The sequence below is a fragment of the Lethenteron reissneri genome, chromosome 55, assembly GCF_015708825.2.
Source record: "Lethenteron reissneri isolate LAM-NWPU_2019-01 chromosome 55, ASM1570882v1, whole genome shotgun sequence".
NCBI lineage: Eukaryota > Metazoa > Chordata > Hyperoartia > Petromyzontiformes > Petromyzontidae > Lethenteron > Lethenteron reissneri.
In genome coordinates, this window is record NC_083833.1 from 4,819,334 (window position 1) to 4,846,127 (window position 26,794).

The window sequence follows — 26,794 nt, forward strand, 5'->3', positions numbered from 1 at the left end:
GGCACACCGGACGTCACTTCCTAAATATGCGTGTAGTTCCTAAGTACAGTACTGTAAAAACATCAATCCTGTACATGTAGACTTCACAAAGTCTGCAACGAACTGGTGCTAGTGCTGCATTGTGCACGCAAATTGAGGCCAGAATAATACGGCAATTGGGTCGTATGGCCAGCAAACCAGCTCCCCTACCGCCTTTGTCTCCATAGATTTGATGTTGCCACGATGCCAGAAACCAATTTCACGACAGCCGAGTAAGATGGCTCAGCTGAGAAATGAGTGGCTCGCAAACGGAAAATTTCGAGTTTCAAGTCCTGGTTTTGGGTTGACTCATCCCATGATCCCTCTGGGGTCGATACAATGTCCACCACTGTGCTGGAATCAACAGAGGCCGTTCTATGAAGACTAGCTTGCTGAAGGAATTGGGAATTTCCTACACCGGCTCGATGCTTATTTAAGCAGGAAATCACTTTGACTTTTTGATTTGAGTCAAACTAGGGCAGCCAGTGACAAGTTCCAATTTCCACTCCAAGTAGTCATCCAGGTATTAAATCCACCACTCTCAAGTGTTTCGGCCTGAAGTACAGTAGCACGTGCACCTATGCGCACGTTCTCACGCATATATGGTGTTAAGCGTAAACACTAAATACCATGTGTTTAGCAGCTCGAGTGAAAAATGTTACTTCGGAAACTGCCACATGTGGAAGTCTGGGTGTGGCTCTGTAAACGATGGCATTGAAAGGCTGCATGACCAACACCCCCCCCCCGCACACCTGGTATGGGCCATGCAGACCACAAGAACACACTGTAATTTTTTGATGGTGAATTTTAAGAGGCCTGGGTTCTTAGAAACATGGAGGCCCTCATCGCATCAATAAGGCAGCCGTATCAGACCGGGAAAGTGAGAAACTTGAAATCAAACCGAGTCGGCTTTGCCGACTGGGTACCACCCTTTGGGAACATTAAAACACGAAAGGCAATTTTGTTGAAAAGTGGCTCTTTAAACTTTTTCAGCCAGCGTCACAAAACGTTACATCCAAATGAATGTATGAACAAACATGATGCTAACTGGGTGGGGCTTGGGGAAAGTTACAGATATCACACAGCCCTGCGTGGTAAATCGGATGTTTTGATAAATGTTTACGAGCAACAAAATTAACACAACTCAAGCGCAAAGTTAACTCCGTCCTCATACTGGTAACGACAGACAACGCGCGAGTCAAAGGGACAATTTTCAGCGTTAACCGTCTAACACGTTTATTTCCTACCGCTTTACTCGAGCATAAAACTAACAGCGAGTCCGTTCTGCACACATTTTTTTTACTCTAAAGACAAAGCTTGCACGGAAATAAAGTGATTCCACAATGGAGACGGTCTGGAGGGGTGGGGGGGGTTAGGATGGGGCACGCGCCTCAAAAACGACTATATACACGCCGCTGAAAAAAACGGGGAGGTCGCAAAACCCAAAGTCGTCGAAGAGAATATGCTAACATTTGTATAAATTAAATTTGACATCGGATAAATTTAACTGCCAAAAAACATGAAACAAAATAGAACACACACGGAGCGAGAGAAAAGAAACGGGGGGGGGGGGGGGTTGAGGGAAACACAAAAATAAGGAAAGTTAAATCTGACAACGTAACATGTGCAGGAAGATTCTGTAGCTAAATATACAAGCTTTTAAAAAAGTTAACACTTATTTTAAACAGACTTTTCAGGAAATGAGGGAAAAAAAAATCCCCTTTTCCCTTGCTCAACAAGGTGTTTTGTTGACCGACATTTTTTTGTATTTATTAACAAATCAAATGCTCTTTGACAAAAGTGTGGTCAGTCTCATCCCAAAGTCCGGCGACTGAGAACATCCCCGTGGCTTTGCTGCATTTCCACGTGAACACTGTTATTAACAATTTTAAAAAAATACTTCAGCATTGTGAAAATTAATAACCGAGGTCCACAGGGCCAACAGGGGGGAGGGGGGGGATGGGTGTGGGGTGAGGGAGGGTCCCACCAACCCCCCTTGTGCTGGACTTGAAGGTTAAATCTTGAAAAAATGATGATCATGCCCATCCGGTCCATTGAGCTCTGTTGCAAGATTTCTGTGTCTTCTTTTTACACTTCAATGTACAGACAAATCTAACCTACCCAACTCAGCGTTGCCACCTCCTACACATTAACCTATAAAGAACACTCAAGGAACAAGCAAACTGCCATCAATCCCCCTTCACCTTGAAGGCCATCCTTTCAGTCATTTCAATTTGGCCTATACTCAAAATGCCATTGTGCCTTGCTTAAAAGTGTACTTCACAGAGACAAGGGCCAGCTTCCTCCTCCTACATTCCAAGGTGCACCCCCAATGTACACACACGTCCTTCCGGAAGACCAAGAGCCGCTTGCTTTTTCCGCAACGTCAACACGGGCCCCCCGTTTTTGTTCGTCCTGGGAGCTTGAAGGCGTCAGAGTTGGGGGAACACGTGCTGGCCATGCGAGTGAGCGAAAAGAGCGATCGGGAGCGAGCTGTGTGTGTCGGTGGGGGGTGCCCAAACACTGGTGCTGCTGGGGGGGGAGGTGGGGTCAGGGCTAGCCCGTGCTCTGCGCTGCGTGAATGGGTCTCCTGCGTGTGCAGCGCAAGCAGATGTAGTCCTCTTTCTCGGCCATCTCGGTCGATACGCCAACGCACACCTGGTGGAACCAGCCGTCGCAGCCCCCGTCGCACTGCACCCAGTTCACCTGGGCCGCCGGGGAAGCAGAAGGACACAGATGAGTTACACCGACTGCAACCATAGCAAATATAGCAAATCCATAGCAAATCCCTGAATAATTTTGTCTTTTATTCAAAGTAGATCGCTAGAGTTGTTATTTTGGAGGAGAGATGTGCTCCCGACGTTTGGTTTGATTCAAAAATATAAAAAATCTGGCCAAGGAACAAAATTTGTAAGGATATGAATAACGTTTTTTATGCGGATTGATCAGAAAGATTGACGTCACAGGTTCATATATTACGCCACTTTGTGCTTTTCCAACCAAAAGTGGGGTCACGTGGTACAGGTTGACATCACTTTTGTTAGCATAAAGACATGCAGAATGATTACATAATGTAAATTATCCAAAAATACTGACTCTTTAAATGCGAAAAATCGTCCCTAATTCAGAGCTAAATCGATTCTAATAACTTCTTACGATTTGTATTAATAAAATCCTAAACGCACAACCTTCAGAAACCACAATAAGAATACAACATTGATAAATTGTCTTTCAGGATCAATAGCCCTCACAGAGCATTACAGCTTGGTTAACAGAGCAGACTCAACAGTAACCAGTATCTTTAACTGGAATTGCAATTGCAGCAACACTCACTGGATTAGAAACATGCTAATGTGGGAGGCGTGTTCACCTAGACCGCGATACCAACAGCATAGAAACTTCACTGTTGACTTCGGCGTTGCTCAATGTGGATATCAATCCACGGGCAGCTAGAAAAATATTATTTGTGGATCCCAGGGACAAATTAGAACACTTATATAAAAGCATACAATTCTCATTACAACCGATGCCAAATAAAAATTCCCAACTAAGAATTAAAAAATAAAAAGCTTGTACCAATAGATGGCACTAGTATTTCATGGCCATGGTATACCACGGGATTAAATCCGGGCAATTGGTTGTCAAAGCATTCTGGTGGAATCCCAGAGCTGTTAATAGATTCACCAAAATGGATCGCAGTGCCTGGTGTTCAGTTCAGTTCAGTTCCATTTATTTGGTTTGACCCTGTGAGCCATTCGACTTCTTGATTCGGGTGCAACCGCAACAAACAATACAATTACAAGATACATTTAAAATTTATTGCACGCAAATTTAAACATCCTCTATAAAAACAATTAAATCTTCCAGAAAAAGCACCAAATGTTTATGATGCGTACAAAAAATGTGCAAAAATCCCAGTTTGATGTTAGATCACAATAACAATCACAATACAATCTAGATTTAAATTCTAGGTATAACGCTAAACTGCAACATTAAAATATGGCTAAACTAAACCTTTTTAGAAATCACTAAAATAATGCTATAAAAACAACGTAACAGTGATCATTAGAAATGTAATCGATAGTTACCGCTGGTCTACACGGTGCGCATAAACTCACCCTGTCGGTACGGCGTCTTGAGACGGAGCTGTAAATCTGACGCGCTATATATGCTCTCTGGAAAGAGAGGAAGACCTAACAGAGAATGGCCAGATGACATGAGAGATTGGTGCCAGAAAGATGCGGCACTAACTACTCGAGCATATTGGCACAAGACAGAGGAAAGTGGAAACAAATGACTAAATGTGCAGGGGACAACCTACGGGGTATCTGCCCATGGATCGTGATGATGATGACCGATATGACCTTGTGTGTTTGTGCAGTCACCGATGACCAGGCTGAGACCCATCAACTCACCACACCCGCTTTAATAACAACTCATGATCCATGGGCAGAAGATCGTGATGACGGTGATACAAATCGACATTCATGTTGTTCTTTCCCCGCACCTCCGATGAGCACAGTTAGCTACGCACGGTGCGAAACAAGTTCAACACAGGTACATGTACACATACAATGCAATTGGCAAAATCGTAACAGTCACCTCATCTCCGCAGGGCCGCTGGCAGTCTTCCGCCGCGCACACGGCGTACTCGTCATCCGAGTCGTCGTCTCGACTCGTCGCTTTGCGGCCGCCGGCCTTGGCCTTCCTCTCCTTGGCAGCGCCGGCACCCTCCTTCATCTTGCGCTGCTTGGCGCGCTTCTTGTCTTTCTTGTCGGCCCGCTCGACGCCGCGCCTCTCCGCTTTGGGCTCGTCCCGCTTGCCGTCGCCCACCGCCTTGAGCTTCTTCTTCTTGGGCTTGTCGGCTTTGAGGATGTCGCGCGGTGCGGCGTCGCCGCCGAACGTCAACTCGCCCTTCTCCAGCTTGCGCTTGCGTTTCTTGTCCAGCTGATCCTTGTCCCTCGCCCGCGCTTTCACTGGCTTGCCCTCCCGGCCCACCGTCTGTAAAATCAGCGATGCATTAACTTGGGGCGCAAACGGTGGCGGGATGTTAACTACCTTGTTGCTTGGTATCAGAGGTCGCAACCGGGTACCCGATACCCGTACCCTACCCGATACCCGGCCGGGTACGGGTACCCGTTTGCGACCCTGGTGCGGCCGGGTACGGGTACGGGTAAGGAATCAAAACCCGTTTGCGACCTCTGCTTGGTATGCAGGAGGTCGTGGGTTCGATCCAGACCCCTGACACCTGCTGTATATTTTGAGTTTGCGTGTCTCTCCCTGTGGTCGCGTGGATTTTTCTCCGGGTCCTCCGGTTTTTCCCTCCACATTTAAAATCAACACGCGTTTCGAACATTTGGCTGCGATAAATTTCCACGTGACAAGTCAATTCGTTGAGCTATCATTTGTGGCCAGGTCGCTTCTGAAAAAGAGCTAAAGCTTAGTGGGCCTTACCTGGTAATTTTTTTTTTTAATAATTGAAGCCCCACCCCCCCCCCACCAAAAAAAACCTCTCTAAAATTGAGTTGAAGAAAATACAGGATGTGTTGTGAAATCTCAACAATGATGCTGCTGTAGTTTATAATCGTCAGATGAAACTTCATCAGTGGTCAAATTTCACGAGTACTGTAGTGTTATCGGTGATACTTCCGTTTCAAAGTAGGATGATTGCACGCTTTGCAATTTTTTAAGTACATCTGAATACAAAAGTCACAATCGTCAATAACACGGTCAATAATATATAATAGGCGACGTTTTGGCAAATGGCCCTTTCACAGCACAATTGAGTTAGAAAATGTTTCACTTGAACATAAAACCAGTTGAGTGGAAGGCACAATAGAGATGTCACATGTCAAGATGAGTGTAATGGTATGCAGTAATCATGAACGGCTTCATTGAGGTACACCTTAATAGCCAAGTGGCAACAGTTAGAAAACTAAACCAATCTTTAAAGCCAGTGGACGGTTCATTCGATGTCACAATTACCTTAAAAGCACATTCGGTAAAAGCAAACGTTTAAGACCTTACAATAACCCAAAGAGCTAGAGACTCTCACATACAAGATGCAAACTGGGACATTATGCAGCAGAGTTTAGCTAAAACCAGTAACAACGTAACCCTGCCCATCTGATAAGCGCGGGTGGCTACGTACGGTGTGAAAGAACTTCACACATACGTACAATTTGTATTGGTCAAAAATCCCGAATGATTAAAAAAAAACCTGAATATTACTCAACTGGGATTACACAACGCACCCTCCTGAAACCAGAAGTTTAGATTCAGCGAGGGCTTCTGGGTAAAGGAGCGCAAATAAACACGAGTGAATCGGACCGTACCTGGAAGAGGCCGAGGGCGGTGCCGTCCCCCGGCGGGTTCTGCGTGGCCTGCAGAATCCTCCAGAGGTGCAGGCTCTCGTCCATGCTCACCTCCAGCAGGTCACCCTCCAGGATCAGCTCCTCCAGCCGCGCCTGAGCCCCCTCCGACAGGCGCAGCACGGGCGAATCCAGCGAGCGCGGCACCAGCGGCGACTTGCGGGGCTGCTTCCGGGGCATGCTCATGCCTGCGAAACGGTGGCGCAGGCCACAAACAAAGATAAACAAAGATGCCCCCGTGTAGCCTTAACAGACTGCAGGAGCAAATGCTGTTAGCAAGCACTGATGAAGGGCGGCATGGCAGACGAGGTTGGTGGGTGGCGAGCACCACGCCCGGCCGCCTTTGTCTCCCCAGTGGCGATGTTTACACACAGCACCAGGTACTCATTTGAGGCCGAGTCGACCTGGGGGAGGCCCAAGACCGGTACAGACAATCGTCACTGGTGTTGGCCGTGAGCGGGAATCGAACACGGGTCGCTGGGTTCGTAGTGCAGCGCGCTAACCGGTCCACTACCGCGCAGGTCACACACACACGCGCACGGCGCAAATGATTCATTATTCACTGCGCTGCAAGGTGATGATCAATGCAGAAAATTATTCGCAAAGGCAAAACGTGACGGTGCAGCACTGGAATTGCTTGCTTGAAGCAGATGGCGCAAGTGTGTTGGTAATACGCCCGGCAACATAATAACCAGAGTGGCTACGGGGTTGAAACCATTGCTGCTCGGCCACATCACTGCCACTGAAGCTCGACCAGGGGGTAGGAAACCATCAGCTTTGGCTCTTTGGCTTCCCCCTTGTGGCTCTTTGGCTGCCAAGGTGGGCAGCCTTTAAAAAAAAAAATAATCTTCAACGTAATTTAACGTCAAGATCATTTATTAAATATGGCACGGAATGGGTCACTATGGAATGTCTTGGCGACAACAAAATATACAATCAAACTGTGCTGTTAAAGTATAACTAAGGGGGAAAAATATAAATAGACGCAGTTTATTCCATCACCAATTTTGTTTATTGAAGTCAGAATGTGTGTTGTCATCTGCTGTTGATCTGCTGTATTTGTGTCCATGTACAAGCAGCTCTGCGTGTAATGCGCCTCCTGCCTAACCCATGGTCCCATATGCGGCTGCTTACCCTGGTGTATAGACTTGGAGGCTGACGAGTAGGCATGCTCCGAACAAAACGACGCAGTCACCATGCGCTGTTGCTGCAGCTGTTGTTGCTGCAGCTGCTGTTGCTGCAACTGTTGCTGCTGCAGCTGTTGTTGCTGCTGGAGCTGTTGCTGGTGGTGATGGTGGTGGTGGTGATGGTGGTATGGCTGGTACTGCTGCTGCTGCTGGTGGTACTGGTGGTGGTGATGGTGGTGATGGTGGTGGTGATGCTGTGGGGGATAACACTCCTCCGTCTCCATGGGGACCTCTTCTTCGCACAGCAACCTCATCTCGGCCAGGGAGAAGTTGCTCGGAGACTGGTGGATGCACACACGCACACAGGAGGAAACCATACGCAAGTGCAGGATAATGTTATTGTCCTTTCAGCAGGAAGTTGTAAGTTCAAAGCCTTCTCAAAGACTTTGTTACGAGACTGCTTCTCAGCTATAAATGCTTCTTGGATAAACTCCCACAAAGCAAGATTTCAATGCAGTTGAGATAAAAAAAAAGTTCTATAGCTGCAGTATATATATCAGACAAAATAGGTGCTTCATCTCATAAAATAATTTAGGCAGGGACCTTTGAGCAATTGAACCTTATGGCGGGACCCCGGGGTCCCGAATAAACGGAAGTAAATAAAAAAAAACGCAATTAATAAATTTATTTTTGAAGACTCAGTTTCACCGCGCACATAGATGCCGCGACCCACCTGGCGCGGATCATTCTGTTGTCACGTCGTCAAAGCGCAGCGAGGACGAATGCGCAGACGAAACAAAACTTTGAAACTTTGATTAGCGCACCGTGTACAGCTCGTCGAGAGGAATAGATTGCCGTATCGTTCGCCTTCAACAGACAAAATGACGTCGTAACGCAATTTATGCGAGAGGCGGGGGCTTATGGGACCCTGGGGTCCTGCCATAAGGTTCGATTCCAAATAATTTTGTACACAAACCATAGCATTGGCATGTCAATATATATTTTAAGGTCATGCAATTTGTTGCTTATTGGAAAATATCCCCAATTCTTTGTTTAATCACTCAAGGTGCACACTATTCTTGTGCTGCAATTTACACCACTTTACTCGGATGTAATATTAAATAAATTTGAGGACGAAGGAAAGATTTGTCCTGCAAATGTCACTGCACACTTGTGGGCAATAACGAACAGTTGCGCGTGCTATTTCATTTGAATTGCCACATTCAAACACGGACTTGTGAGCACGCGACAAAGCATGCATCACTTTCATGGCATTCACAAACAAACGCACAGTGTCCACACACATATTCACACTTCACAGCGAGATGATGAAGGTTGTATTACAATGATAAACACGACTATTCTTGAGAATGTATTATTTATTTAAACTAATATTTATTTATGTTTACACATATATATAATTTAAGCCACAGGTGGCTCGCCGATAGAGCCGAGCGGCTTGCAAATTGCAAATCCTCCTTCGGGATTGACCGGTCAATAGAATGACTTCCACTTTGTAGTGAAATCAACTTTGGTTATCCTACAGAGAATTGATACAAATTTCACATGCTCTCATTATGTGAAATTTGTATCACTGGTTCAGGACTGTTAATACTGGTAGGAATCTCCTGGTTACACCAGCCCACAGGGGATTATTGTGTCCGTCCGTCGTGCAGGGAGGGGCTGGGTGGGGAGGGAGGGGCTGGGTGGGGAGGGGCTTGTCACCCTGTGGTGCCCTTATAAAACTCAACGTTTAAAATACTTACGCCGGCTTGTGCCCGCCCTCACAGTCGGGCATATTTGCGGAATACACCACGCTGCCGTTGACCCTGGCCATTGACCGAGCAACCCAACGTTCCTACCAGCTCCCTCCGCAGGAATGTGTTGTATATGTTGTTGAACAGCTTTCACACCGTACGTAGCCAACCGTGCTAATTGGAGGTGCGGGAAAGGAGAACAAACTAAACTAAAAAGAACAGTTCTAAATTAAGGAGTTTTTAATCCACATGATTTAAAAGTGCAGAGCTCCCAGTAGCTTCACAATATTGGAGTGAACAGCATTCCAGATGGCCACAGAAGCGCCATCTGAAAGAGCGCGATGCGGTGACCGTCTTTGTTTGATGCAAGAAATCACTTGGCCTCTGACAGTCGCATCAAAATAACCTTCTAGTATTGTCTGTCCATCGTATGGTCAGACAAATCTGTTGGGAGGCCCAACCTTGTTCACCTCGGGGTCGAGACAGGAGTTTCCCCGTTTGTACTCAGATTCGCAGCTGACAGCGAGCTCACCTTCCCATGACTCGGCTGGTATCGGCCCGTGTATCTCGCGCTCTCCTCGTCCGAATCGGTGTCCTCATCGTCGTCGTCGTCGTCATCGTCGTCGTCTTCGTCGTCGTCGTCGTCCACGTCCCTGGCCATCATTCTCGGCGAGCGCCCCATGACGCCGGCCGCCGCGGCCAGCTTTCCGAACGCCACGTGATGGACGCTCTGCGGTGCGAAGAGGAGACGGCACACAAAAAAGAAAACACGGTCATTCTACTAAACCAGGGGTCAGCAAACCTTTTAATGTAGAGCCGGTTCGTTTTCGTCTTTGACCGAAATTGTTCGAGAGCCGCATTACACACGCAGGGCTACTTGTGCACAAACACAGCAGCATGTATACAGCAGATGACAAATACATTTTGACTTGAATAAACAAAATAGGTGATGGAATAAACTGTCTATTTAGTTTCGCCCCCCCTTAACAATACAATACAGTTTGACTGTTGTACATTTTGTTGTCACAAAGACATTCCAGTAACCCATTCCCCGCCATATTAAATTATGTTGAAGATTTAATTTAAATAACAGCCGCAAGTTGCCGAACCCCGTCCTAAACCAAACAAAAATTACTTAAATTTTTCCACGCGAGGACCACTGAGCTGCACAGCTCTTTTTCAGAAGCGATTTGGCCACAAATGATAGCTCAACGAAGTGGCTTGTCATCGCCTGGAAATTTATAGCAGTGAAATCCTCTAAACGCAAGTTAATTCTAAATGTGGAGGGGAAAACCGGGAAACTTGGAGAAAAATCCACGCTATAACGGGAAGAACTTGCAAACTTCAAATATACAGGCGCCAGGCCAGGGTCATGATCGAACCCACGACCTCCTGCATACCAGGCGAGGTAGTTAACATCTCACCACTGTGGCACCCCACGGGTCGATAAAATTAGTACCACTTTGTGAGGAAGCCAACATAAAAATTGGATCTTTCACCACTGGCTCAGGGCTGTAAACAGAATAAGCACTAATTGCCTCAATGCTTATTTGAGCAGGAAACCACGTTTGTCTTTTGACTTTGATGTTTAAAGAAAATGTGAAAGCTTCTGAGAGTTTGCCCAGAACCTTCCAGCCCGGGCAAGTATTGCGAGCGAGAGGATGCCCTGCCTGTAGCTCGGGGTTTGCGGCGGCCTTCTGCAGCTCCGCGTGGATGATCTTCTCGGTCTTCTCGCGCGCCGCCTGCTCCACCAGTCGCTGACTCAGCACGGAGAGCTTGGCGAGCGCCGACGCGAGCTCCGGAGTGGCCAACGCCTGCCGCGCTCGGTCCTGAGCGGCGCAGAGCCCAGGGTTATAACAACACAATGGACACCATGGCACACCTTGCAAACATTAATTATTCAGTATAATTTTAGTACATTTTGTATTTGCGCCATTCGTGCGGTACAAGGCTATCACGAAAGCGCTGTTTCACAGCGTGCAGTGGCTTCACAGGAGGGGGTGATGTTACCACGTGTAAACCCCATAACACGCGGGTAGTTTTTATTTGGAGAAATTTGGACCATAACGCCGCCACACAACGGCCTACTCGTTTCGAATGACACCACGGGATCTTTAACGTCCACTGTGAAGCAGGCGGCAGGTATCTTATGGTTTTAATACACTGCAGTAATAACGAGGGCGGCCTGTCCGAGTCGAACTGCAAACCTCTGCAACAAGTGCAGAACAAACCATCAGTTGACCATGTGACCGCCCCGTGATGTCATTGCCCCATTAACCATTCACCGCCATGATGTTGGAACTCATCGGGATTTAATCAATGAAGCATTAGGTTGTTCCGAGTGAGTTTTCCAGACCTGGCTGCCTATTGAGCTATACTTCTCCCAATAATTCTTCAGAAGATCAATTAAAATGTGATGCCTTGAAGATGCACGCAGCGGCGTGTGGCAAAAATTGAGCAGGAAATGCTCAACACTGGGCCCAACCAAAAAAAAACCAAAGTTTAATTTACAAAGCGGCTGTGAAAACCCGTGCTACGTTTGGTTGGAAACTGCTGCATCTATAATCCACACAGCATGCATTTACGGTCATGGCCAATCTTTAGGAGAATGTTTATAGATAGTTCGAAGCCATCAACGTGGGGATTATACGAGTGTTTCACAGCACGGTCCTTGACTTGGCTGTGGATGAAACTGTTGGCAGCAGTCCGTGCGGGATGATGTATATGGCCAAACCATAAACCATCACTCCAGAAAAATACCCAGTGGAAAAGATCAGCGTTTTTTTCTTCTGTTCGGTACATTTAAGTGCACGGCCCAGTGAATTCAAGCTCAAGGAAGAATATACTTTAAAATACTCAACAGTATTGCAAGAATAAGTGATGCAATTAGGAGGAAGTTCATTGCTAAGAACGCAAATGCTATGTGTGGTCATTACCGCAATCATCATGTTCATCAACATCTCTCTCACCAGTAGAATTATAATTGAGTTTTAGTACTCTGTGCAAGCTGTTCTGTAAAATGAAGCATCATAAAATGAAAGTTGTTAAATTATAGTACCTTGTCTCTCGAAGTGGGATCATTATGAAATGATTAATTCATCAAGCCATCATTACTCGACACTCAATGAATTCCTATTTGATTCACGTTCTACCCGTGTGCAGTTTGTAAATTACATTTTCAGGCACTCTTTCTTCACACGTGCAAAAACACTTCATTATAAGCCAGACAAATATCCCAGGGAGAACTGTTTGAATAGAGCCCTGGGATTCAACGAGACTTTTCAGCACACAGAGACAGTATAGCTATTATTACTATAAATATGAGCAAACCCCTTGCTCACCTGCCAAGCCATGGCGTGCTCTGTCAGACACTGGAGCGCTTCACCCTCCGGAAGCCTCACTGGCAGCTTCTGCAGCGCCACCAGCAGCGCCAGGATCGTCTCTAGGCGTGGACGGCGCGAGCGCTGGCACAGCGGGCACAGGAAGCGCGGCTCCTTGGCACCCGCGCTGTTAGCGCTACCGCTGGCCACGCCCGACCCGACACCCCCGCCGATGAAACCCGCGCCGCTGCCGTACAAGCCGGCACCGGCTGTCAACGAGGACAGTGCAACCGACGTGGCCAAGCCGCCGCCACCGGCCCTTCCTCTGTTCGTGCCGCCACCGCCGCCTCCCGTAGCGCCGGCCTGGCCCTTCTTGAGGCTGACGGGGCGCGGCAGGGCTACGCACGTCGAGTGAAACCAGTCGCGGCACAGCTGGCATTGCAGCATGGAGCCCTGCGCACCGCGCCGACATACGCAGTAGCGGCACTCCTCGGCCGAGGGGAGCACGCCGGCCAGGCACGTGCCGCCGCCACTGCCACCAGAAACCGAGGCCGATCCTGGCATGAGGTCGCCGGAGCCCGGCCTGGGCTTGGCTTGGTTGATGGCTCGGAGCTTCCGCATCGACTCCAGCTCACGCCTCTGGGACTCCTTGAACGAGGCGACCTGAGGGGGGGGGGGCAGGTGCCGCAAACGCGAGCCCTCAGGTGAAGCATGTAAAAGACCACAACGTGCATTTTTTTTTACTTACTAGGTAAGGCCCACTGAGCTATGTAGTTATTTTTTTCGAAGCGAGCTGGCCACAACTGAAAGGCCAATGAAGTGACTTATCACGTGTAAATTTATGGAAACCAAATACTCTAAAAGCATGTCGATTCTAAATGTGAAGGGAAAAACCGGAGGACTCGGAGAACAATCCAAACGACCACAAGAGAACATGCAAACTCCAAATATGAAGGCGTCAGAGTCTGAATTGAACCCATGACCTCCTACAAGGAAGTTAACATCTCGCCACTGCGGCGAATGATAAGAAATTAAGATAAATAAAGACACTGACAGTAGTCGCGCAAACATTCGCTCAAGCAGAGGTTCGGCGATTAGATGTTTGCCTCGGTAATAAAAAAAAAAAGTGTTACTTTGGCTTGTGACATCTTCATTGCAACGTGAACACTGAAACGCACTAAATAGTTTTGTTCCAATTTTGTTTATCCACACAAGTGGATATGCATAGAGGCATTTGAGGAAAGCACCATCAATTAATAACTGCCATAACTTACTGTGCTCAGTGTTAGGATGTACAGTAACAGCACATCACCATACAGACCACAATGATGCACAAAAACCAATAGACAAAACATCTTAAATTAATGTAAACTCGTGCCAATTCATGTTCTTATTATGGACGTCAACACGAAACGACGACGGCCAACTTGCAACGATCGCGCTTCTGCTCCCGTCCCACAGAACCATCGAGGGCCGACGTGGGGGTTCGGAAATGTTTAAGGTGGCGGGGCGGGCAGGGTGGCTCACGATGGCAGCGGGGTGCACAGGCTCGTCGCTGTCATCGTCCAGGCTGTCGCCCAGCCCAGAGGCACTGCTCTCCTTTTCCGACGCAATCTCCTTCAGCTTCTTGCGCTTGGTCTTGCTGCTGCTGTACATGCCGATGTCAGCGCGCGGGCTCAGCACCTGCAAGAGCAGCAATGTACCACAATGCGTAAATACGTGCTCACAAACGGCAGGACTCCCACGGCGCTTTTTTGTGTTTAGTTTCTTGTCCTTCCCCCGCATCTCCGATTAGCACGGTTGGCTACGTACGGTGCGAAAGAAGGTCAACACGCAGATGATGCCTCGCATGCACGTCACGCGACCACCGCACTGGGTGTACAGTGCTCTCGGCCTTGTCTAGACCACCGATTCAAGATGTGCAATGGTGCGACATGGACGAGTGCACGCAGGTTAAACGCATTCAACAACAAGCTGAAGCAATTATGCCTTAGCGCTGGTACCGACAAATAAATAAATAAAAACACACAATTTCCACTGTCGCCAATTTCTCCATTAGTCTTTGCAGCGTAACGTGCTGGAGATGCCTTCATGTGATTGCTGTCAGTGCTAATGTCAGGAACTATGCTTTGCCTGTTAATGTGCGCCTGCTAATTTACAACTGCAGAAGGATAGCAAAGGGCACAAATGTCAAGAGAAACAGTGATCGATGAACTGTAAAAGCTAATGGTGACTCATAACTGTGAACACATTTTATTAGTTAAAAAATATCGACTAAACAAATACACATGAGACGGTATATCTCATGCAAAAGAGCTTCTGGGAAAAAAACCCACGCTCAAAGGTACATAATAAAAAATCCCCGTATAGCCTGAACAGACTGTTGGAGCAAGTGCTGTTAGCGAGCACCTATGAAGGCCAGCACGGCGCATGCAGGGGTGGGAGGCCAGCACCACGCCTGGCTGCCTTCGCTTCCCTGGTGGCGATGTTGATACACCGTGCAAAAAACTCATTTGAGGCCGAGTCGACCTAGGGAAGGCCCAGGACCGGTTCAGATGGTGTTGGCCATGAGCGGGAATCGAAATTGGATCGCCAGGTTCATAGCGCAGCACACTAACCGCTACACTACCGCTCCCCATATAATAATAATACACACGCGCACATGATGTACCAATAAAGACAGATTGCCTGAGCAACCTACACAAGCTGTTGGGGCAAGTACTGCTCTAAAATACGTATGTATGGAGAACTTCTTTCGCACCGTACGTAGCCAAGCGTGATAATCAGAGGTGTGGGGAAGGACAACAAACTAAACACAAAAAGCAGTTATAAAGAAATTAGTTTTCAATCTAGATTTAAAAGTGAATAGCTCCAGTGGCTTCCCAATATCGGAAGAAACAGCGTTCCAGACGGCCGCAGAAGCGCATCTGAAAGTACGTGAGATGCAGTGCACGGTGCAAGAGAGGAGTGCTCGGGCCCAACACACAGGGGACAGCAACATCCGCCATTTGCCACAAGGAAACGGTGACATCACTAAAGTGCTTGCGCTTTAGTGAAGACTTGCCGTCAGATGGTCTCGAGACACATCTAAAAGTAATGGATTAATAGAGGGGTGTGCACATATATGTACAAAGACAAATATCCCCCATATAGCCTTAACAGACTGTTGGGGGGGGGGGCAAGTGCTGTTAGCGAGGACCCATAAAGGCTGGCACGGTACACGAGGGGATGGGTGGCCAGCAACACACCTTTGTCTCCCCAGTGGTGATGTTTACACACAGTGCCAGGTACTCATTTGACGAGGGGTCAACCTCAGAGAGGCCCAGGACCAGTTCAGATAATCATCACTCGTGTTGGCCATGAGCAGGTGGGGTCACCGGGTTCGTAGCGTAGTGCGCCAACCGCTGCACTACGGCTCCCGATACACATATGTACACGCACACACACACACGGGCCTCAACGGGTAAGTGCGTGGCACAACCTCGAGGAGTGTGTAGGCCGAGTTCTTCTTGAGGAAGGTGCGTGCGGTGCGGTCGCGCCACGCCAGCGCCCCCGCCACCTGTGCCTCCATGCGCGCCAGCGAGTCCAGCCGCACGGGGACGGGCCGGCCCCGCGCCGCCAGCTTCTCCAGCATCGACACGTACGGCAGGTGCTCACCGGCCTGGGTGAGGCGGGCACGGCAGGATGGGGTGAGCACAGGGGGAGGGGCATTTAAAGTCAGTGGAGGGACTTGCGATCACCCCTTGCGAGTGCAACAATCAAACTGACCGGCCTAAATTGCACCTCCGATTCGCACGGTTGGGTATGTACGGTGCAAAAGAAGTTCAACATACAACATTCGTTATCCTTCACGGACTTGTCCCAGTCTACCTTTCCCCTTTCATCTCACTCTACTCCACTCCATACACTTCTCCGCAACAGCCACCAAGGCGTTTTTGTCAAAGCCCTCAGTCAACCTTTGATCAGCAGGAGGTCGCTCATTCCCCTCCGCTGCCCCCAAGGTTTGGGATTCGCTCCCCAGCCACCCGTGCTGTAGACTCATTGCTTCTATTTAAGTCCAGGCTCAGGACCTTCCCTTGTTCTTCTGCCTACGACTGCCTCTCTCTCAATACAAAACAATTGGCAGTTTATGTAAAGAGTTAAGATTAAATAGTTTTTATTATTATAATCATTATCATCATCATTAGCCAGGGTCAATATGTTGCGAAATGAAGGCCTCCCAAAGTATCCACCACCCCTCACATGGTCCTCCAATATAACAACAACCATGGCACCTGTACATCAACCAATTTCATCGTTCCATTACCTGGGTGGACGTCTTCTTGAATGTGTTCGATTCATTGATGGCCAATCCCGTTGTAATTCTTGACCATCGGCTGTCACAAACCCTTCAAGAGAAGTGTGTCCCTTCCGAGCCAACTAACGTTTCCCAACATTTTGTAGCGCGTCATTAACTTGAGTGTGTTGCAAGTGTTCCAATTTCGGTCTCTCAATGTAATTCCAAGAGTGCATCACAAGGCCGTAGCCATGGAGTCAACATTGGGGGGGGGGGGACCAAATCTTCCAGGGGGTATGGGAGTCCCAACCCAGAAAAATATCTAAATCTGAAAACTAATTTCCTGCCTGAAATATTTAACAAAAATTCACTAACACATGGAATGACTTTTATTTATTTTTTACAATGTCTAATAGTGTATTGTATTACATTACTCGGTTTTAACTTTTTTTTAAATAATTTCCTGTTTCATTTTATGTAATCGCAGAGATTAGGGATTAATAAAGTAAAACCATAATCACAATCATATAAACAGAACTCTATGCATTGATTGACATGAAAACAAGTCCAGATATTGTGGCCAAGGTTAAGCAAATTGTTTTTATTTACATCGCATAGCAATAACTTTTTTAATTAGCAATATATTGGGGGGGGACATTTTGAGCATATTTTAATATTGGGGGGGGGGTGTGTGTGTGTGTCCCAATATATATTATAATTACGACCTAATTACGATCAGCTAGGTCCCTTACATCCAATATGTAAGTCCAAAGTGCAACTGTAATCTGCAGGTGTATTTGAAAGAGTCGGTAGGGAGAGAGTTAATATAGTGACTGCTGTTGCATAGAGACGCACCTGGATTGCTTGGACGCGAGCAGACCACTCCTTGGCACGTCGCAAGGCGTCCTGCAGGGCCAGGATGTTGGGCAGGTAAGCAGGGATGTTCTCTGCCTCCTGCACGATCGCCTCTAGCGTTGCCAATGAATGCCGAGGTCTGGAAATGTCACAGGATTGCAAATGCCGGGTGAAGAAAGAGTTAGATTTCAAGTTTATTTTGTTTAACCGGGTGAGAACTCGACACAACGTCTTGTGCAAGATGACTTACCTGGTCACCAAAATGATAAAAGCAATGATCTTCATAATCAACGTTTTTGGGTTTAGATCGCGTTTATTTATAAATGTGTCGTAACCCTCCACCACCCGACACGGCCAATCAGTAAAAATGTGTCACGTTGACAATGACAAATAGTTCACTGCTTTAGCCCACCGGTGTGTTGAAGCCACAACATTTACAATTTACAATTCAACACACCGGTGGGCTAAAGCAGTGAACTATTTGTCAACGTGACACATTTTTACTGATTGGCCGTGTCGGGTGGTGGAGGGTTACGACACATTTATAAATAAACGCGATCTAAACCCAAAAACGTTGATTATGAATAACATTGGTCGCGAAAGCCTACGTGTTAAAAAGCAATGATGCTCATTAGAAATCAGAGCAAAAAATAATCGCATTGCAGAAGAAATTGCAAAACGTTGCACGAACATAATATTTCAACAAAGAAATTAACATGTTTTAATCATTCATAGCACAAAAGTCCTTTCATAGAGAATCCACAACCACAAATACCGAATCAAATAAGATTGTGTAGTGTGAACAATCTGCATATAAAATAGTACCTTTTTATGCAGTAAAATATGAAACAAAGACAATTTGCTTAAACCTACCACAATATACAAGGCTTTGTTTTAATAACAATTTAATGTACATGGCTCTAACATCAATAACGACAATCGAACCAGCTGCTTTTAGTTAAACCTGACATATAACATTAAAATAAATAAGATTTTTATGTTATAGATTGTCATTACACGGAACATGTTGCACCCATTAAATGTTCACAGTGTTCACGCATAATTGGATTCTCCTCTGCCTCTAAACCAAGGATAAACATGATTATACACAAGTAAATTAACGATGCTTTTTAGGACATTTTGTGAATTAAGACTTTAGAAAAGTACTTAATACGCGTACGCCATCGTACACAGCACGGCTACACCAGCGACCGCGCGCAGACATGGACGAGCTGTCCTTCGGGATGCCGCAGGCTACAACAAAACCACACCGAGATGTTACGTTACACCATCAGCCACGACGATCAATCGACTGCTGGATGAACGCCTCTCACGACTATGCCAATTCCACAAACGAGCACCTCCTGCGTAAAAACGCATTTGACTGCTCCACCTTCTCGGCAGATGCCATCATTCTACACCAGCATCCACCATTGCTTCGAAACACAAAGTATGATCGGTGGTAAAAGGATCAATCGCTTGCACCGAGCACCGCGCCCAGGCACGCACCGAGCCTGCAGGCAGAGCTTAGCCTTCTCTTCCCAGCGCTCGGAGACGGTTAGCAGCTCCTGCAGCCTGGCCATGGCCCTCTCGACGGCCGGGTGGGGTGGCAGCCCCACGCCGCAGTCGATCAGCTTGCGCATCTGGCCCAGCGTGGGCCGCTCGGGCGCGGACAGGGCCCGCCGCACCTGGGCCAGCCAGCGAGCCTGCTGCAGCGCCAGCCGCAGCCGCGGCGCCTCCGACAGCTCAACGTCGAGGCCCGAGCACTCCTCCAGGAGGCGCTCGAGCTTGTCGGCGTCCGGGCTCGGCTCCACCAGGGCGTCCCGTGCCTCAGAGCGGAACTTCTCCACGCGGTTCAGCAGATCCTGCGCTCCAAGCGAGAGCAAGACGGTCGTTTGTAGTTGGTGAATCGAAGGCAAATAGGGTAATTTTTTTTTCTCAGATTGAATAACAAACACGTCTGTGTCTATGCACACATAGGTACAGTTGTTTGCCCCATACAATTACCTTAACCTGCTTGGCCTGCGTGACGATGCACGGAAGACTGCACAGCTGATCGACGAAAGCCTGCAGCTCCTCCACGGTGAGCTGTGTCTGCACCTTTGCTTCCGAACGCAGCCTAAACACATAGCAGCCCACACAAGCATGCACCGCACATGCTTTTAATGCAAGTAGATTACACGAAATTTGTTTAATGATCTGAATGCAAATAGTATGCGCATCGTATCTATTGCCAGGTCCACAGCAATAAGGTGTGCAAACAAATAGCGCAAATCGCCATAAACTGTTTTGTCCACATTTCTCAACAAGTTAATGAAGCAGCACAACAACTAATCAGTTTGAAAATGTGCAGGTGATGAAATACATTGCTACAAGTCGCAAAACAGATCGATGCTTTAAATTCGAGTCTGCCTCTCGTGTAAGCAACTGGTTGTGCAGCTGCTCACAACTTCGTTGCACAGACGTCCAACATAAAAGCTACCGTGTTGCATGTAACCTGGGTGTGTAACCGGTTGCTCAGGTGTGGACCCAGCTTTACGGCGAGTGCACCGAGCGAATGCACGTTCTGCAAACCGGGGACCCCGACGTTTGGCATGGGTCCGATTCAGCGCGAGGGCAAGCAGGCGAACATCACGTGTCGTTAAACGCGAGCGCTGGGGCACTTGCCTGGTACGGGGCTTGCGCGTCAGCAGCTGCTGAGCGACGCCCGCGCACTTCTCCGCCTCCCGGATGGCGGCGGAGAGCTGCTGCAGCAGCTCCGTGTCGCGGAACCGCTTTTCGCGTGACTCGCACACCAACGCCTTCAGCTCGGCCAGCTCTGTCGGGACACGGGAGCAGTGAAACGCATATTGAACAGCAGCAAGCATGAAACGCATACAAGCGTTTAACGCGCCAAGAATAGCCTTTTTGTTTAGGCGTAAGTTGAGAATCAGAATATTTATTTATATTGGAGGAATCCGATAAGCTATAAAGCTCTTTTTCAGAGATGTCCAACGCATTCTCACGAGCAAATTAAGCAATTGGACATGACGTTTTCGCTTGAAACCATGCCAAGATGCGTCAGGGAAAACCAGAAAGTCAGAATAAATTCTATGAAGTCAGCATAACCGTGTCACCTGATCCGGTTATGTCGGGCAGTGGAAGGTTTGACAAGAAGGTTAGATAATAATATTGGCTGTAAAAACCTACATTTTGACTTAAAACTTTCGTGAGTGCAGGAATTCATATTCTTTAGTTCCTTCGGTAAAGTCACGTAGATAGAAAAAAAAAAACGAAGTGAATAAAAATATCACGACGTTTCGATCGCAACACAAGTGGTCGTCATCAGGAAAAGTGGTTAGCCTCTAAAGGCAAATTGTTTATAAAGGTTTGGGGATGGGCATAGCCCAAGTGAATCAGCAGCACCAGGAGCATGGGCGGGGCATTGGCATTGTTGCTGCATTGATATGGCTGCACAATTATCCAGTTACAAAACCACTCGATTTCTCCCTCTACAAGCTAACCTTTCGAGATGCCACTCTGCGGAGATGCAAAGCCACTCTCTGGGACAGAATGCATCACCAAAACCGCTATATAATAATGCCATGAAAGTACAGCAATTCGTTTAACGCGGTCGACGCGTCAATCAAAAGTGAAAAACACGTTCAGCGAAAACAATCTCCCCATTAATAATGTAACAATAAAGTCTGGCGATATACGATGTAGGCACACACAATAAGATGGCCAGACATAACTAACTCGGGATATGCCACCGCGTGACAGCTCAAGAAAGTAGATCTTCGTCGGCCGCTCAGAAACTGCATTATAACGGTGCGCATTCCACGTTCTGATGGTGCACGTTCCGCATTCTAATTGGCGTGTTCTGTGTTGTGCGAAAAGTGTTCCCTAATGGTTGACCCGCATTTTAGCGAAAACGCGTTGTAGTGCGGACACCACGCGTTAAGCGAGGACTAACCACATTTATTTTCCTGATATATAAATAGCATGACTTTTGTCACCCACGTAGGAACACACGATGGCATATCAGACAGCATGAAAACGCTCATCTAAGAAACATCAGTTCGGGTCCCATATTTGAAAACGGTTCGAGAGAAACCTCACCTCTCTTAAATAATATGACTTTGAAACCCCCCGCCCACCTCCTATGCATTTCACAAGTAGTACTAATCACATATCAGCATTTCCCATAAATATGCAAAATTCCTCTTGATATGCAAATTATTTTGTCAAGGCGCTCTTCCCTTCCAACCCAACTTAAATATACGCTCCAAGCGTGGTGGTGTTTCATTCAGACACTGTCTCCCCGACAGACCTGGTCTTCACCTGAGGACGGCTGCTTGCGTTGTGGCCAAAACGTCGGGAGAATTATCTTATTATGTTGTATTATTTTATTATTTCCCTTCTACGTGACTTTACCGAAAGAACCAAGAAACCTCACCTCTCTTGTTGTCGTCGCCATCAGGCTGGAGCGCTGCCCTCACGCGGGACACCCAGTCGTCAAAGCAGTCGGCTCGCGCCTTCAGCTTGGCCAGCATGTCGGGCAGCTCCTCCATGGTGTAGCGGTACCTGCCAGGGTAAAAACCTCCGTCAAGGCGCTCACACGCGGCGCTGCCGCTGCTGCTCACCCACAACTCCGGGTGACACCAAATCCTCCGCGTGGAGAAGAGAAAAAAAACAACACTCAACGAGACTCATCGTGAGATCGCAATGCTTCGCGTGCAGGAGACGCAGCTTACAACACACCTCCAGATCGCACCTCCGATGAGCACGGTTGGCTGCGTATGGTGCAAAAGAAGTTCGACATTGAAACAACTGTAGAAATAAAATCTTTCATGAAGAGATGGTCACGAGCGAAAGAATGCGCGCGTGTGCGTGATTACGTGCGTACCGTAGGCACTGACGCTGGGGCGGACAGCGACACAGGTCGTCGGCGTGATGAAGGCACACCAGGCGGGTAGGGCTGCAGGAGCATGTGAGCGCCGACAGGAAGCACGTGGTCTTGCAGAAGTCGCACTGCCGCTCGTCGTCGGGAATTAGCTCGAATGCCTCCCGCTCGGAATCGCACGTGCCCTGCGCCACCACGGAGCAGCACATCGGGTTAATTGTCGCGCCAACGGCTGGAGCGTAAAAGTGAGGTGGTCGAGCAAGCATTCCCGCACCCCCGATAAGCGCGGTCGGCTACGTACAGTGCGAAAGAAGTTCAGCATACAGACAAGTCTTAGCGCTTACAGTTGTTATTTAACGTTGCTTAACTCTAGCTCGAGTGTGTACGGAAAATCAAGTGGGGAAGAATACATTAAATGATGTGGGTAAATACACTCTACCACAGGTTAAGCATTGCATACTCTTCTTTATATTTAATTCGGCAATCAGAAAATGAGGCTTACAAATATGTATTGCATTGTCACATTAACTTTGTGATAGAAATTATATGGAAACAAAAATACCAGAACAATATTGTCACTCTTAGGGTTGCTATCACTTTTTGTGTAATTAATGCTCAAGAGTCACATTTGCTTTAATAATGCTTTGACTTTTGCGAGCGGCATATCAAATGCCACTTGAGCTGACATTTGTGTAAGTTGTGCGTTTCTGGTGTTTGTTGCTATTTGTCTTTACCCAAATTTATTTCAATCGCCCCATCAGCTTCACATCAAGGGACAAAACATCCATTGAAATGCCCACAGAGCAGTGGAATCCCTCTGATGGCGAACTGCCCGCATGAGATTTTGCAGAATAGCTTTAAAAATTTCACAACTTTTTCTCTCTGTTATTACAGCCCCGCCCGCAACCCCCCCCCCCCCCCCCGATATAGAGAAATGTTCATCCCACAGCAGTCAAAACCAATATATTAACTCTCAGAGCTGAAATGTAACAAAAGAAAGTGAAATTCCCAATTTCACGTGATAACATGTTTGCAAAGGGCAGGACATTCCCCCCACTGCACTTTGCATAGGAGAGTAACAAACCAATAGTTCAATTGTCACAGCTGCACTTTTGCAAAACTTAAGTAAAGAATCTAATTTCATGAAATTGCGATAATTTTGAGCAGTCCTTTTGTGACCGGCTGAAAGCATTAACTCACTACCACTTGAAAACCTGTGTTCAACCACAGATGGAAAATCAGATGTGATACAAAGGACCTCAGTGGCTGGTGGCTGGTGGCTGGTGGGGCGGGGTGGTGAGCATGAGGTCGGGGGGGGTGGTGGTCAGTTGTAAAAAGTGGTGAGCAGTGTGGTGGTAGTGGGTAGCGCGTTGCGCTCCGAACCCAGTGGTCAGAGTTCAATTCCCGTTCACGGACAACACCAGTGACGATTATCTGAACCGGTCGTGGGCCTCCCCGAGGTCGACAATCACCTTATTTTCTGCATTGCTCATCACCTTGCAGCGCAAAGAATAACGAATGATTTGCGACATGTGCGTGCGTGTGACCAGCGCGGCAGTGTACCGGTTAGCACGCTGCACCGTGTTCGATTCCCGCTCACGGCCAACACCAGTGACGATTGTCTGTACCGGTCCAGGGAATCCCCCAGGTCGATTCAGCCTCAAATGAGATCCTCGTGCAATGTGTAAACATCGCCACTGGGGAGAAAAAAGGTGGCCGGGCGTGGTGCTGGCCACCCACCCCCTCGTGCGCCGTGCCGGCCTGATACCCGCTACCAGCACTTGCCCCAACAGTCTGTTAAGGCTATGGGGGGGGGGGAATCTTTGTCTTTGTGGGGCGGGGGCGGTCAGTCGTCAAAGTGCGTGGCTTTGTTCGTAGACAGTGCCTGTCGGCAAAAGCATACCCTCTGCTCCACGGACTTGCGTAACCGCCTCTCCTCCTCCATCATGACCGTCATGTCCCTGTGCACGGACGCGGCCATCGGGAGGTCCAGCCCGTCGGGCTCCGCCGCCATCTTGCAGATGAGCTCATCGTGCGAGAAGACGCAGTAGCGGTGCAGCCGGCGGTAGTGCTCCACGCACTGCCGCCCCGTCGGCAGCTGCCACGGGAACACACGCGAGAGCGTGCGCAGCAGTTGTATTCAAAAGCTCAAGGAAAGCGCACACGTCATTAAAAACACACCGACCGGCGGGACACACCCTGTGTGGTTAATTGAAACGTGAACAGCTAAAGTTGCAGCCCTGCAAATAGTTTCTTCTGCCACTATTAGCGCAAGGGCCTACAAACAGATGGGGTTCTAAGAGTTCCTCTACAGAGGGTATTTTGGCCTACTCTTTCACGCTGGTGAACAGAAATCACAAGTGCAATAAACAGATAGTCGCCGAGTTACGATGGTCCGACTTACGATATTTCGATCTTACGATAGCGATACAAGAAAATTGTAAAATATTTTTTATTTCGCGCGGCAGGCAAACCCAGCAGCGTACGAGGTACGATGCTGTACGTTGGGACGCTGCCGGGATGTACTCATCTCCCGCCTTGTGTGATGCAGATAGGATTGTTTCCTGAAAAACTTTCTATTAAATTGCAGTTCACATAGGTAGGCTAAGAATTTACCTTGTTTTTTTTACTTTACATCATACTGTGCAATACAGTATTGTAATTAATAAATATATACAGTATATAGTTTATACAGGACAGTACTGTAAATTGCTCTATTTTGCTAAGTTATCACCATTCTTTAAGACTCCTGGGTAGGCTAGGCCATCTTCGACTTACGATATTTTTGACTTACGATGGGGTCGTCGTAACGCATCTCCATCGTAAGTAGAGGACTACCTGTATACCTTGCGCTCCCCAGGTCAGGCACTGTTAGCACAACCTCGAATGTTTCATTCTCCGCTGGGTGGTAGGGCTTCTCGAGTGTGGTGCGTAAGACCTGGAACTCTCTTCCACTGGCCCTCACGTTGGCTCCGAGCACCGAACAGTTCGGAAAACTCTGCAAGATTCATTTTGTCCTTTCAGCTTTTCCTTGAATATGTCCTCTCATTTTGACATTTTTTATATGCGTCTTGATTTTATAGGTAGGAGAACCTATGTTTAATTTATACTGTAAAGTATTGCGATGCTCTCTTTAGTGCGGGTGAGTTTTTACTAAAAAAAATACATTTAATTAATGAGTGCCCTGCCATCGCGACAGCACTGACTGCATATTTGGTGTATGGGGGATCCAGTTCATTTAAAAATTTATAAAAAGAGCCTTGCCCGTTGTTCCAACTACCGTACCTTGAAAAGAAATCTAACCGGCAAGCTTTGTATTGCACGTCCATTGTGCTAACCATTATACACGATGGTAGCATACATTCATGAAAAAACATGAATAAACAATATTATATATAGCAATTGCTGGAGCCAGCTCAGTAATCAATATCTAGCTATAGATCCAGGTTTGTAGCCATATTTTAAATTAAGGTCTTGAGTTAGCATTGAAGGTTTAAAACAATGTGGTTGTGATATTTTATCTTATTTATTTATCCTATTCATTCTATTTCATTATTTATTTTTTCATAATTTTTCTATCTACGTGTGCGTTTATCGAAAGACCCAAAGAATATGGATAAGATGTGTGCAGGGCAATGAGTGTACATTGCTGGAAAAAAATATAAGAATACATTTTTAAAAATGTAAAGTAAAAACATAACGTACCCAGTCAGCGGTACAAAAGTTGACCGCTTCAGCGAAGTTGTAGCCCTGATTGAATCCGCTGTGGTACGAGCGCGGGAACGTGATGACGAACTCGCCGGCGCACTGATTCGTTCTCACCACCTGCGGAGACAAGCGACAGTGAAACCAAGCCGAGGTGGTCTAACAAAACACGCGGAGAGTCAACCACGAGAGATCACGATGATCTGCATTTACGTGGCACTCAAATGCCTCGGCAATTTCAAAGTGTCTTACATCGCATCTCATCTCGACCACTTCAGTGCCCTGCTGCAGTCGAGCCAATGTGACTCCTCCGTGGTAGATGTTCCTACGTGCCATGATGTGCAAGCAGCTCCGGCACGCCCATGTGCAGTCTCAAACAAAGGAGGCCACTTGACAACATGCGGATAACTGGGAGATGGACATATACCTGCCACAAATAGAAGGTCCGAGACTTGGAAAAATTTAAACTGCGGTAAAGTA

At 47.5% G+C, this 26,794-nt stretch overlaps 1 protein-coding gene across 3 annotated transcripts in view; it reads right to left on the reverse strand.

The window, feature by feature from the left end:
- Positions 1–966: 966 nt before the first annotated feature.
- Positions 967–26,794, reverse strand: part of KDM5A (lysine demethylase 5A) — a 54,849-nt gene continuing 29,021 nt past the window's right edge. For all 3 annotated transcript variants that reach the window (XM_061574517.1, XM_061574518.1, XM_061574516.1), the window contains 17 exons: positions 26,315–26,434; positions 24,513–24,707; positions 22,613–22,794; positions 22,163–22,290; positions 20,392–20,542; positions 19,732–19,843; positions 19,234–19,589; positions 17,725–17,863; positions 16,075–16,254; positions 14,121–14,276; positions 12,615–13,256; positions 10,944–11,102; positions 9,806–10,003; positions 7,524–7,857; positions 6,354–6,577; positions 4,621–5,019; positions 967–2,724 (listed from right to left, as the gene is read on the reverse strand). In XM_061574517.1, the coding sequence (XP_061430501.1) occupies positions 2,575–2,724; positions 4,621–5,019; positions 6,354–6,577; positions 7,524–7,857; positions 9,806–10,003; positions 10,944–11,102; positions 12,615–13,256; positions 14,121–14,276; positions 16,075–16,254; positions 17,725–17,863; positions 19,234–19,589; positions 19,732–19,843; positions 20,392–20,542; positions 22,163–22,290; positions 22,613–22,794; positions 24,513–24,707; positions 26,315–26,434 (3,825 nt within the window). In that variant the 3' untranslated portion in view covers positions 967–2,574. The remainder of the gene's footprint in view (positions 2,725–4,620; positions 5,020–6,353; positions 6,578–7,523; positions 7,858–9,805; positions 10,004–10,943; positions 11,103–12,614; positions 13,257–14,120; positions 14,277–16,074; positions 16,255–17,724; positions 17,864–19,233; positions 19,590–19,731; positions 19,844–20,391; positions 20,543–22,162; positions 22,291–22,612; positions 22,795–24,512; positions 24,708–26,314; positions 26,435–26,794) is intronic.